The 12,676-nt window shown below is 42.6% G+C and overlaps 1 protein-coding gene across 1 annotated transcript; it reads right to left on the bottom strand.

Moving 5' to 3' along the window:
• Window positions 1-4,070: 4,070 nt before the first annotated feature.
• LOC138841831 (uncharacterized) lies at window positions 4,071-7,159 on the bottom strand. Its single transcript, XM_070042734.1, has 5 exons — window positions 6,939-7,159; window positions 6,563-6,756; window positions 5,711-5,758; window positions 5,084-5,310; window positions 4,071-4,795 (listed from the first exon to the last, which is right to left on the bottom strand). The coding sequence occupies exons 1-5, from the start codon at window positions 7,104-7,106 to the stop codon at window positions 4,128-4,130; spliced, it is 1,305 nt and encodes a 434-aa protein (XP_069898835.1). The 5' UTR covers window positions 7,107-7,159; the 3' UTR covers window positions 4,071-4,127.
• Between the last annotated feature and the right edge of the window lie 5,517 nt (window positions 7,160-12,676).

The raw sequence follows: 12,676 nt of genomic DNA on the forward strand, positions 1-12,676 counted from the left end.
AAACACCAGTAGAAATGTAGAAGTCATGTAAAATTTCTGGGAGGTACACATGATGGCGAGCTAACATTTTATTCAAACTTGAATCTCTGGACTCAGAGCAATAGGACAATTGTGTAGTACTTCAATAGCTTGATACAAGAGTGAGTACCGGTCCCAAACAACAATAAGCAACACTCGAGGACCGTCAGTTGTCTCAGGGTGACAAAATTCTTTTCTTATCACGTTTAAGTTAGGCTTCAAACCTTTGCTATGAGTCATTCACGTGACTTCTTAGAAAATCGGTTTCCAAACTCTTCCATGACTGGATGCTTGTGGGTAATGCGGGCAATGCTACCTAGTCAGGAGGGTAAATCTGAGCATCATGGTTCAATGCCAGGTCAGGCAGCAAAGTGCATGAGACTCTTATCTCCAGTTAGCCACCAGAAAAATAGAAGGGTAGCTGTGACTCAAAGTGAAGAGCATTAACCTCCTGAAAATAGAGCTCAGAGACAGAGCCCACAACGTGAGTTCAAGCTCCACAGCCTACCACAAACAGAGAGAGAAACTTAGAGACAGAAATATCCCTGATCACTCCATTGAGAAATCTAAGATGTTTTCCTGTTCTTCCACAATTCACTACATAGTACCACATCATGCTTATCCATACTTGGCTAGCTAGCATCTATTTGGTGTTTCATAATTCATTCCACATGCTCCCATAGAACCTGAACAGCCATACACCCACTCACCAATTGGTTATTCTACATTTAGGCCAATAATATCTCCATACCATCTACATGGTCAGCCGTATCATCTTTTCAGCACCATCACTGAATATGATTTCAATAATGAACACGTGGAGCACCCACAACTAAACCGTTTGCATAAATAGAAAACCTTTTGATTCATTAAGAAAAATTGTGTCCCACTTTAGAAAATATATTCTGAAAGGTCCTTACCTCCAGAGCATTTTTGTAGAAAAAAAAGACAGAGCGGAACCATCAAACTCTGAACATACAATGACTAAGAGGAATCTCTTTTAAGTAGTATCCAGGGTGAAGTAAGTGGAGAGAGAAAAACAATCATACAACAGCCTGTCCTGTTCCCCATAGAGAAAAGACTCAGATTTGGCATAGCAGCTGGTGTCTGCAGGCTTCTTTGCTGTTTTCTTATGCAGGTAGTGGGTCATGAATTTCATGCTCTCACTTCAGTTGTTTCTACTGGTGGCTGGTGTTCTGCCACTTGAGCCAGTTCCCAGTTCCTGCTTCTTGAGGGTTAATTAGAGATATTATGACTTTCTAGTATTAAGAGAAACGAATCCCTCAAACTCAGCATTCTGCCTATTTGACTAAATTAATGGTCAGGAGCTAGTTTGTGAGGGGAAACTTCATTTCTTTTCTCTATTTGATATATGTACCTAAAGGATAAGTCTGGCTATTGCTAAACTAATATGTAATATTCCCATTTCTATATATATCGCTTTGAAAAATTGTGTAAGTATCGAACAGACGGAATACAATTACATGGGCAAGGTAATGAGTACATTTCTTATCAAGCATTGTTGCCTCCTCTTTTGTTTCCCCTTCCTATCCCTTCCCATCTCCCCCCCCCCCCACTGTCCCACTCTCCAAGACCCCCGCCCCCCAGGCCAAACTTGTAAAGTTCGTTTTTCCACAAAACAAGTTCGAATAACAAAAACGATACTTACCAGAAAGAACACTGCTGGAGCAATATCAATACCAAATTTCAAACTCTACTACAAAGCCATAGTAATCAAAACAGCTTGGTACTGGCACAAGAACAGACCTCAGGACCAATGGAATAGAATTGAAAACCCAGAAATGAACCTATAGACAGTTAGTCATCTAATCTTCCATAGGGGAGCTAAAAAAATCAAATGAAAGAAAGACAGCCTCTTCAGTAAATGGTGCTGGCAAAAGTGGTTAATCACTTGTAGAAAACTATAACTAGATCCTTATATATCACCTGCACCAGAATCAGCTCCAAATGGATCAAAGACCTCGGAGTCAAAGCAGACAACAAACATTACAGGATAGAATAGGAGAAATCCTAGGTCTCCTTGTCACAGGCTGAAATTTTCTTAATAGAGACTCAGAAACACAACAAACCAAAGAAAGTTTGGACAAATGGGATTGCATGAAATCGCAGAGCTTCTGTATGGCAAAGGACAGAGCTAGCAACATCAAAATAAAGCCCACAGATTGGGGGAAGATCTAAAATATATCTAAAATATACCTGGAACTCAAAAATTAAATTCCTCAATAAGAAATCTTCAAAGAAACAACTGCCCAATAAATATGTGGGCTAAAGACTTAAAGAGAAACTTCTCTGAAGACGAAGGAAGGATGGCCTATAGACACATGAAGAAATGTTGAACCTCTCTAGCCATCACAGAAATGCAAATCAAAACAATGAGTACATTTCTTATCAAGCATTGTTGCCTCCTCCTTTGTTTTCCCTTACCATACCTTCCCATCTTTCCCCCCAACCCGTCTTCTCCTAGCCCCCCACCCCCGCGCCAGAGTTGTAAAGTTCGTTCTTCGACATAATGTCTTGGACATCTCATTGTTGCATTGGGTCCACTTATATCCCAATTTAAACAATTTGTTTTTTCCCTTCCCCCTCCACAAATTATACCAATATCAAATTCAGTGAAAACAGGGGTTATACCGTGAGGGAGGGACATACAAAACAACAAAAAATTATCTTATAAATATGTTAGAAACAATAGCAAGAAAGGAAAAACATTTCAGTCCTTATCTTGGGGTTCATTTCACCTAATATCAACTTATCTGTTTCTTCATGTCTCAGACATATACTAGTTATTGCAAATAAGGGAAACCATGGCACCTAGGTATCTTGGCACCTGGCTTACTTCACTTAATATAATTTTTTCCAAGTCTTTCCATTTCCTAACAAATGGGACAATGTCATTCTTTCTGATGAAGGCATAGAATTCCATTGTGTATATATACCACATTTTCTTAATCCGTTCATCTACTGAGGGGCATCTGGGTTGGTTCCATATCTTAGCTATGGTAAATAATGCTGCAATAAACATAGTTGTGCTGGTAGCTTTAGTCTGGTCTTTTCCTTGGTTTCAAACTACCATTGTGTGCCGGGTGGCAGTGGCTCACACCTGTAATTCAAGCTACTCAGGAGGCTTAGGTCTAAGGATCTCGGTTCACAGCCAGCCCAGGCAGGAAAGTCTGTGAGACTCTTACCTCCAATACACCACTAGAAAACCAGAAGTGGCGCTATGCCTCCAGTGGTAGAGCTGCAGAACACAGGGACAGCGTCTAAGCCAAGAGTTCAAGCCCCACGACTGACCAAAAATACCCAAAACAAACAAACTATCATCGCCCAAATTTTAAGCCTTAGATGTCTTCATCTTTTGTGCTAGTAGTGGAATTTTAACTCAGAGCCTTGAGCTTATTTTTTCTTCAGTGCTTAAACACACAACTGGAGCCATGAGTTCTTGACTTTTGCTGGCTCATTGGGTAAGTGTCTTTCAGATTTGTCTAGAAGGGCTGCTTTGAACCATCATCCTGAGGAATGATAGGGCACTCTTGAAGCTAGAATTATTGAGAAGGGCCATGACACCTGCCATGTCTTTGTCCATCTGGTTAAGTCTTATTTCTTCTATAGATGATGGCTTTTACTTTACAGTGTATATATTTCCTATGTTTTTGTTCAAATACTTTTTCCTCAAAGTAGATTTTTTATGTCATTTTGAGGTGAAAGTTTCTTATATATGTGCACAAAGCACAATGCGTGTGCATACAGACGTGAACTCACTGTTGGAACAAAGTTCCCTACGCAGTACTTTTAGTCTGGCTTTTGTCTCAATAGACAGAACAACTTTCAAGGGCATCTGGTTTGCTCTGTCCTAGAGCTTTAGCAGTGGCCCGATCACCCCATGCAGGCATGGGCTGGGTTCCTTGCACTCCCTGTGCATTGAACAGTTTCCTGTATATCCAGTGGGTTCCCTTGGGCAGCTCCAGGTCACTCTGTGTTTTGCCCCCACTCAAGACGCATGTGTCTGGGGTATCAGATTGTAGGTTGAAAAAAACACGGTATTTAGGATTCATGAATTGTACACCATAAACGTAGACATTTTAATAAACTTAGAAGAATAAATACAAATAACAATTGATAACTATCAGAACAAAAAGAAAAATATAGATATACCCAAGGAGAGGGGAGGGGAGCTCTAAGTCTAGGTCGGCCTCGAAGTGGCCTTCAGGCCCAAATTCCACCTCCCAGTCCTCAGAGGGTTCTACCTCCTCCCAGAAGACAGGATTTTCTCCTGGAGTACAGGGAGGGGCAGATTCTAATTTCTCAGTTGGAGATTGGTTCTCCTGCAGCAGGACAGATTTGTCCACATATTCTGTGAGGACAGATGCACTTTCCTGAGGTGCATCTAATATTTGGGCCTCACCAATTGGTTCCCCTGCACACAGGCTGGGGACATTTTCCATTAACCCCGCATGTGATACTCTATCCAGCCCACCAGGAGGTGTGCTGCTCTGACTGGTTTGGGGCTGATCTGGGCCAACTTCCTTTAGGGTCCCTACAGGTGCATCTGTGTCCCCTGTGGGGTTCAGACCCAGTGGCATATCCACAGGAATCACCACCTCTTTGGGCCTCACTGCAAATGCATCTAACCCCTCTACATGCACATGCTTTGTGGAGTCCAGTGATGGCTCCAGATCTCCATCCATCACCGCCCCTGACATCACCGATGGCTTCTTTCTCTGGAGGTCAGGAGAAGCTGCTCTATGGCGGTCAAAACCTGAGAACAGAAAGAGGTCAAGCATTTTGAGAGTGGACTCTGGCTGTTAAAGTGGAAATAAACATCCATGAGGATCTAATGCAGGAAGTTGCAGTTTACTTTGGACTGAACACTGATGAGAAGGTAGGGTCTTTGCCATGAGTGGCGAAGTCCAAGTATTTTCAAAAATAGCACAAACACTGCCTGGCAGAGAATATCAGAAAAGGACATTCTGCCAACCTGGGTGGGAGCAAGCGCTCTCAGCCAGTTAGGACCCCCCCTAGAGGCCAGGGCTCCATCCCTACTCACAAGCTCTGAGGTGACTACACAGGGACTTCTTCCTCTTTTTCTTGTTCTCCTTCTTCATGGGCTCCTCCAGTTCACCAAGCAGAATGTGTAGGCGGAGGGCCAGGTCCGAGGAGGGCATGTGGAACATGGCATAATGGGTCAGTTCTTTGACGGTGTCTCGGTTCTGACGCTCACGGAAATCAGCAGGGTAGCAGTCCATCCACATAGTGAAGATGGAACAAAGGGTGCTGTGGGCAGATTGGTGACAAGAAGAGTGAGAGCCCGTCCTCCCCATCCTGAACCTCCATAGCCCCTTTCTGCAAGGACTCCTATTTGCAGACTGGCATGTTGGGAAGAGAGAATCCTGAGAGCAGGTTGATCTTCACAACCCACTTCTAGAAGATTCTGAAAGACAATACTCCAAAATCCTCATCATGATAGGTAACAAAAAGGTTGTTTTCCAACAGAGAGTCCACAAACACACCATAGCTGTGTCCTCTGCCTTCCATTCAAGTCCCAAGCCCCTCTCTGCCCCTTTGTTCAAATCCGAATTCGTGTGCAAATGAGACAACTGCACTTGGAATCAGAAGCCTCAAAAATGTCCACTTTGAAAGAAGGTGGCTTTTCTTGGTGCCACAGTCCACTTACCTCTTAATTTTTTGTTCTTCCTCATAATTATGGCCCCGGAATCTGTACCTATGAGAGGAGAGGAGGAAGTCAGCTCTCTGGTTCTATGGGACTGGCTCATCCAGATGGGAAGGAAGTCTGACACATCATTGAGACATGGCTATACAGTTCAGCGAAAATTCTGCTAGCAGGCTGATATGCATCTGTCCAAGGTAAATGTGCCCGTGGCTCATGCTTCTAATCCTGGCTGATCAGGAGCATGAAATCTCACAATCACAGTGTGAAGACAGTACTCTACTGTAAAGGTCTAAACACTCTAATTCTCAAAAGGCCAGAATTGACCCTGCAGTTCGATTGGTGCAGTGCTAGTCCTGAGCACCAATGGGACAGCATCAGGCCCTGATTTCAGGTTGCAGAACTGGCACACACATGAACATAATTGCTTCAGGGGTTATAAATCAGCCAAAATAATCCCTCCGTGACAGCTCAGAAGTGATCCAGCCTCCAGTCCACCGCCTCCTCCAGCCTTTCTTCTGTCTACATTACTTCACAGGCTTCCTAATGCTACTGAAATCTTATTTACTAATGGGAAATGTGATTTCCTAGAACCTCACCTAGGGGAGGGAAGAAGTTGGGTGACACAGGCACATGCCTGTAATCAGAGCCCTGATTTCTGCGTCTCCAGTTGTTTCTGAGGGAAATGCCCTGGGCAGGCCACTACCAAGAAACTAGCCAGGGTGTGCAATTCTTTGTCTCATGCCAAGCTCCATTAGAAGACCCCCGTAAAATCAACAGGTTCAGAGAGGTGTCAAGTATTCCCCAACTCGGCCAGGAGGGGCTGAGCAGCCCTGGATTGGAAAGGGAAACACTCACTTTTTAAATACAATATCCAGCACTTGCTCCATTGTCCCCCACTGCCTGTAATTGTGGAGGAAGGCTCCAACATAGAAGAGATCGCCTTTCTGGTAGGCAGGGACCAGGTTCATCACTACCGTGTCCAGAAGGCCTGCCTCCGGGCTCCATATATTGGATGGCACATTCAGGGTCAGGGCTGACTCAGTGTCACACTAAGGTGGTAAAAAGAATGAAAGAAAACCATGGAAATGAGAACACAGTTCAAAATGAACAATTGGGATCGAATGGATTGAAAAACTATACAGAAAGCCTTATCTCAGTGTAGGCAAAAGCACATAAGAAGCTTCTAGTGCGGGCAGGTTGGGGTTAAGTGGGTTTCCTCTCATGAGTATACCTTGCCTGAGTTGCCTCGTGTGTTCCTTGATGTCCTGTAGGAAAAACCCCTGAGATGCTGGCTTCGTGGCTTGCCACTGATCCAGTGTCTGCAGCTTTGGCTGAGGCACCCATAGCTCTCTTGCCTGAGACCGGAGTCTCGCTTTCCGCGAATACAACACAAGAACATCTTTCTCGTTCGCGAGTCGCAGGCCAAGTGAGCTGGCTTGAGCCAACTGTCGGGTACAGTTGCCTGCTATCAGGGTTCCGTGTTCTATTCCATTGTGAAGGAGGCAGGGTCACCTCTCAGGGCCCAATGACCTTTTACTGCTTCCTCACACAAGAAAAATCCCCTCCCCCATATCACCATGTGTACATGTAGACGTAGTTCAAAGCACATCTTGTTTGTCCAATCCTAAGTTGCTAGGCCCAGGCGCTGCTATGGCCTCAGCTTCCAAGAGCCAGTCCTAGGTCACATCCATGCCCTATTTGTCACTAGTCCTCTCCTTCTGCACAAATCATTTTGCTTCTCAGGGCCTTCTCTGCCTGCCACCTCCTTCTTGCACGTATTTTGACATCAACATCCTAGGTCATTGTTAACTTTCTGTAGCCTTATCTCTTGGTCCTTGAAGCCTCTCTGTTCTGTCATCTGGAGCTCATGCAAATACTTAGAAATGGGAAAGTCAAAGAAGTATTGGAAAATAAACAGTACACACATAATCAGACATTGTGACAGGTGTCCATTTTTGTAAGAGAGAAGTCTATTTTTTTATACTTGAATGAAATTTCATGGAGGCAAGCAGAGAAAGGAAGAGATGCTGCATTCCCTTATTATCACAACTAGGATTTCTTTTTACTATAGCTTTGAAGGATTTCGTATTTAAGGATAGAAAACTGCTCCTGTGCTTTTTACAAGCTACTCGTTTATACAGTTATTTGCCTCTGAAGTCTTGGCTTCTGTTTCCTATGATCTATCCTCCTCCTCAACACAAATGCGAAGGGGGGATTCCACAAATCCTGAGCTGTTGTCCATTCTCTGGATAAGAATTGAAGATACAATAGTGACTGTAATGTTGTGTGTGTGTCTGTGTGTTGTGTATGTCTGTGTCTGTGTCCGTGTGTCCACTGCCTGGCGTACATAATTGAGGATGCAAGTAGGTGGCCCAAGCTCTGAAAGATAACTGATTTGGAATAAAGCACTGGAACTTAGTGTATTTCTCCCGTTAGGGGATATATGAAGGACTTAGTATACCATTTAGGTAGGTAATTTATACTCACTGACAAGTTAATGAAATCACCTTCTTCATTCCCAGGTACACATTCCACTTGGAAATGTGTCAGTTGATGTGGTGGTTGATTAAGACCATGGTGTGCAGGAAAAGATGTTAGAAGAAACTCGAGTTTAACTTCTTACATATACATACAGACATGAAAATAGATTTCTACCTACTTGTGCATGTGTGGGCTAACATACACACACATGTTTTCTTGCTCCTGCCTCACTAGAAGAAGCCCACTTTAGTTCTAACAGCTCCATTTATAATGGCATTTTCCAATACAAGAAATTGTCAGTCTTGCTGAAGGCAGTGTTATTACCACCTTTGGATGGAAAGCAATACGATGAGCATATATCAGCATATCTACAACCAGATTTACAAAACCATAATTGTCTAACTATAACAGTTGTTGAAACACCAGTAGAAATGTAGAAGTCATGTAAAATTTCTGGGAGGTACACATGATGGCGAGCTAACATTTTATTCAAACTTGAATCTCTGGACTCAGAGCAATAGGACAATTGTGTAGTACTTCAATAGCTTGATACAAGAGTGAGTACCGGTCCCAAACAACAATAAGCAACACTCGAGGACCGTCAGTTGTCTCAGGGTGACAAAATTCTTTTCTTATCACGTTTAAGTTAGGCTTCAAACCTTTGCTATGAGTCATTCACGTGACTTCTTAGAAAATCGGTTTCCAAACTCTTCCATGACTGGATGCTTGTGGGTAATGCGGGCAATGCTACCTAGTCAGGAGGGTAAATCTGAGCATCATGGTTCAATGCCAGGTCAGGCAGCAAAGTGCATGAGACTCTTATCTCCAGTTAGCCACCAGAAAAATAGAAGGGTAGCTGTGACTCAAAGTGAAGAGCATTAACCTCCTGAAAATAGAGCTCAGAGACAGAGCCCACAACGTGAGTTCAAGCTCCACAGCCTACCACAAACAGAGAGAGAAACTTAGAGACAGAAATATCCCTGATCACTCCATTGAGAAATCTAAGATGTTTTCCTGTTCTTCCACAATTCACTACATAGTACCACATCATGCTTATCCATACTTGGCTAGCTAGCATCTATTTGGTGTTTCATAATTCATTCCACATGCTCCCATAGAACCTGAACAGCCATACACCCACTCACCAATTGGTTATTCTACATTTAGGCCAATAATATCTCCATACCATCTACATGGTCAGCCGTATCATCTTTTCAGCACCATCACTGAATATGATTTCAATAATGAACACGTGGAGCACCCACAACTAAACCGTTTGCATAAATAGAAAACCTTTTGATTCATTAAGAAAAATTGTGTCCCACTTTAGAAAATATATTCTGAAAGGTCCTTACCTCCAGAGCATTTTTGTAGAAAAAAAAGACAGAGCGGAACCATCAAACTCTGAACATACAATGACTAAGAGGAATCTCTTTTAAGTAGTATCCAGGGTGAAGTAAGTGGAGAGAGAAAAACAATCATACAACAGCCTGTCCTGTTCCCCATAGAGAAAAGACTCAGATTTGGCATAGCAGCTGGTGTCTGCAGGCTTCTTTGCTGTTTTCTTATGCAGGTAGTGGGTCATGAATTTCATGCTCTCACTTCAGTTGTTTCTACTGGTGGCTGGTGTTCTGCCACTTGAGCCAGTTCCCAGTTCCTGCTTCTTGAGGGTTAATTAGTGATATTATGACTTTCTAGTATTAAGAGAAACGAATCCCTCAAACTCAGCATTCTGCCTATTTGACTAAATTAATGGTCAGGAGCTAGTTTGTGAGGGGAAACTTCATTTCTTTTCTCTATTTGATATATGTACCTAAAGGATAAGTCTGGCTATTGCTAAACTAATATGTAATATTCCCATTTCTATATATATCGCTTTGAAAAATTGTGTAAGTATCGAACAGACGGAATACAATTACATGGGCAAGGTAATGAGTACATTTCTTATCAAGCATTGTTGCCTCCTCTTTTGTTTCCCCTTCCTATCCCTTCCCATCTCCCCCCCCCCCCCACTGTCCCACTCTCCAAGACCCCCGCCCCCCAGGCCAAACTTGTAAAGTTCGTTTTTCCACAAAACAAGTTCGAATAACAAAAACGATACTTACCAGAAAGAACACTGCTGGAGCAATATCAATACCAAATTTCAAACTCTACTACAAAGCCATAGTAATCAAAACAGCTTGGTACTGGCACAAGAACAGACCTCAGGACCAATGGAATAGAATTGAAAACCCAGAAATGAACCTATAGACAGTTAGTCATCTAATCTTCCATAGGGGAGCTAAAAAAATCAAATGAAAGAAAGACAGCCTCTTCAGTAAATGGTGCTGGCAAAAGTGGTTAATCACTTGTAGAAAACTATAACTAGATCCTTATATATCACCTGCACCAGAATCAGCTCCAAATGGATCAAAGACCTCGGAGTCAAAGCAGACAACAAACATTACAGGATAGAATAGGAGAAATCCTAGGTCTCCTTGTCACAGGCTGAAATTTTCTTAATAGAGACTCAGAAACACAACAAACCAAAGAAAGTTTGGACAAATGGGATTGCATGAAATCGCAGAGCTTCTGTATGGCAAAGGACAGAGCTAGCAACATCAAAATAAAGCCCACAGATTGGGGGAAGATCTAAAATATATCTAAAATATACCTGGAACTCAAAAATTAAATTCCTCAATAAGAAATCTTCAAAGAAACAACTGCCCAATAAATATGTGGGCTAAAGACTTAAAGAGAAACTTCTCTGAAGACGAAGGAAGGATGGCCTATAGACACATGAAGAAATGTTGAACCTCTCTAGCCATCACAGAAATGCAAATCAAAACAATGAGTACATTTCTTATCAAGCATTGTTGCCTCCTCCTTTGTTTTCCCTTACCATACCTTCCCATCTTTCCCCCCAACCCGTCTTCTCCTAGCCCCCCACCCCCGCGCCAGAGTTGTAAAGTTCGTTCTTCGACATAATGTCTTGGACATCTCATTGTTGCATTGGGTCCACTTATATCCCAATTTAAACAATTTGTTTTTTCCCTTCCCCCTCCACAAATTATACCAATATCAAATTCAGTGAAAACAGGGGTTATACCGTGAGGGAGGGACATACAAAACAACAAAAAATTATCTTATAAATATGTTAGAAACAATAGCAAGAAAGGAAAAACATTTCAGTCCTTATCTTGGGGTTCATTTCACCTAATATCAACTTATCTGTTTCTTCATGTCTCAGACATATACTAGTTATTGCAAATAAGGGAAACCATGGCACCTAGGTATCTTGGCACCTGGCTTACTTCACTTAATATAATTTTTTCCAAGTCTTTCCATTTCCTAACAAATGGGACAATGTCATTCTTTCTGATGAAGGCATAGAATTCCATTGTGTATATATACCACATTTTCTTAATCCGTTCATCTACTGAGGGGCATCTGGGTTGGTTCCATATCTTAGCTATGGTAAATAATGCTGCAATAAACATAGTTGTGCTGGTAGCTTTAGTCTGGTCTTTTCCTTGGTTTCAAACTACCATTGTGTGCCGGGTGGCAGTGGCTCACACCTGTAATTCAAGCTACTCAGGAGGCTTAGGTCTAAGGATCTCGGTTCACAGCCAGCCCAGGCAGGAAAGTCTGTGAGACTCTTACCTCCAATACACCACTAGAAAACCAGAAGTGGCGCTATGCCTCCAGTGGTAGAGCTGCAGAACACAGGGACAGCGTCTAAGCCAAGAGTTCAAGCCCCACGACTGACCAAAAATACCCAAAACAAACAAACTATCATCGCCCAAATTTTAAGCCTTAGATGTCTTCATCTTTTGTGCTAGTAGTGGAATTTTAACTCAGAGCCTTGAGCTTATTTTTTCTTCAGTGCTTAAACACACAACTGGAGCCATGAGTTCTTGACTTTTGCTGGCTCATTGGGTAAGTGTCTTTCAGATTTGTCTAGAAGGGCTGCTTTGAACCATCATCCTGAGGAATGATAGGGCACTCTTGAAGCTAGAATTATTGAGAAGGGCCATGACACCTGCCATGTCTTTGTCCATCTGGTTAAGTCTTATTTCTTCTATAGATGATGGCTTTTACTTTACAGTGTATATATTTCCTATGTTTTTGTTCAAATACTTTTTCCTCAAAGTAGATTTTTTATGTCATTTTGAGGTGAAAGTTTCTTATATATGTGCACAAAGCACAATGCGTGTGCATACAGACGTGAACTCACTGTTGGAACAAAGTTCCCTACGCAGTACTTTTAGTCTGGCTTTTGTCTCAATAGACAGAACAACTTTCAAGGGCATCTGGTTTGCTCTGTCCTAGAGCTTTAGCAGTGGCCCGATCACCCCATGCAGGCATGGGCTGGGTTCCTTGCACTCCCTGTGCATTGAACAGTTTCCTGTATATCCAGTGGGTTCCCTTGGGCAGCTCCAGGTCACTCTGTGTTTTGCCCCCACTCAAGACGCATGTGTCTGGGGTATCAGATTGTAGGTTGAAAAA

Source organism: Dipodomys merriami, unplaced genomic scaffold (assembly GCF_024711535.1).
Source record: "Dipodomys merriami isolate MVZ:Mamm:240054 unplaced genomic scaffold, mDipMer1.0.p SCAF_33, whole genome shotgun sequence".
Taxonomy (NCBI): domain Eukaryota; kingdom Metazoa; phylum Chordata; class Mammalia; order Rodentia; family Heteromyidae; genus Dipodomys; species Dipodomys merriami.

Excerpts from the sequence above, each read along its gene's own strand:
- LOC138841831 (XM_070042734.1), bottom strand. The coding sequence starts at position 7,106 with ATGTTCTTGTGTTGTATTCGCGGAAAGCGAGACTCCGGTCTCAGGCAA. Across the intron at positions 5,311-5,710 it reads GAAGAACAAAAAATTAAGAG|CACCCTTTGTTCCATCTTCA; the intron begins GTAAGTGGACTG and ends ATCTGCCCACAG. Across the intron at positions 4,796-5,083 it reads GTGTAGTCACCTCAGAGCTT|GTTTTGACCGCCATAGAGCA; the intron begins GTGAGTAGGGAT and ends TTCTGTTCTCAG.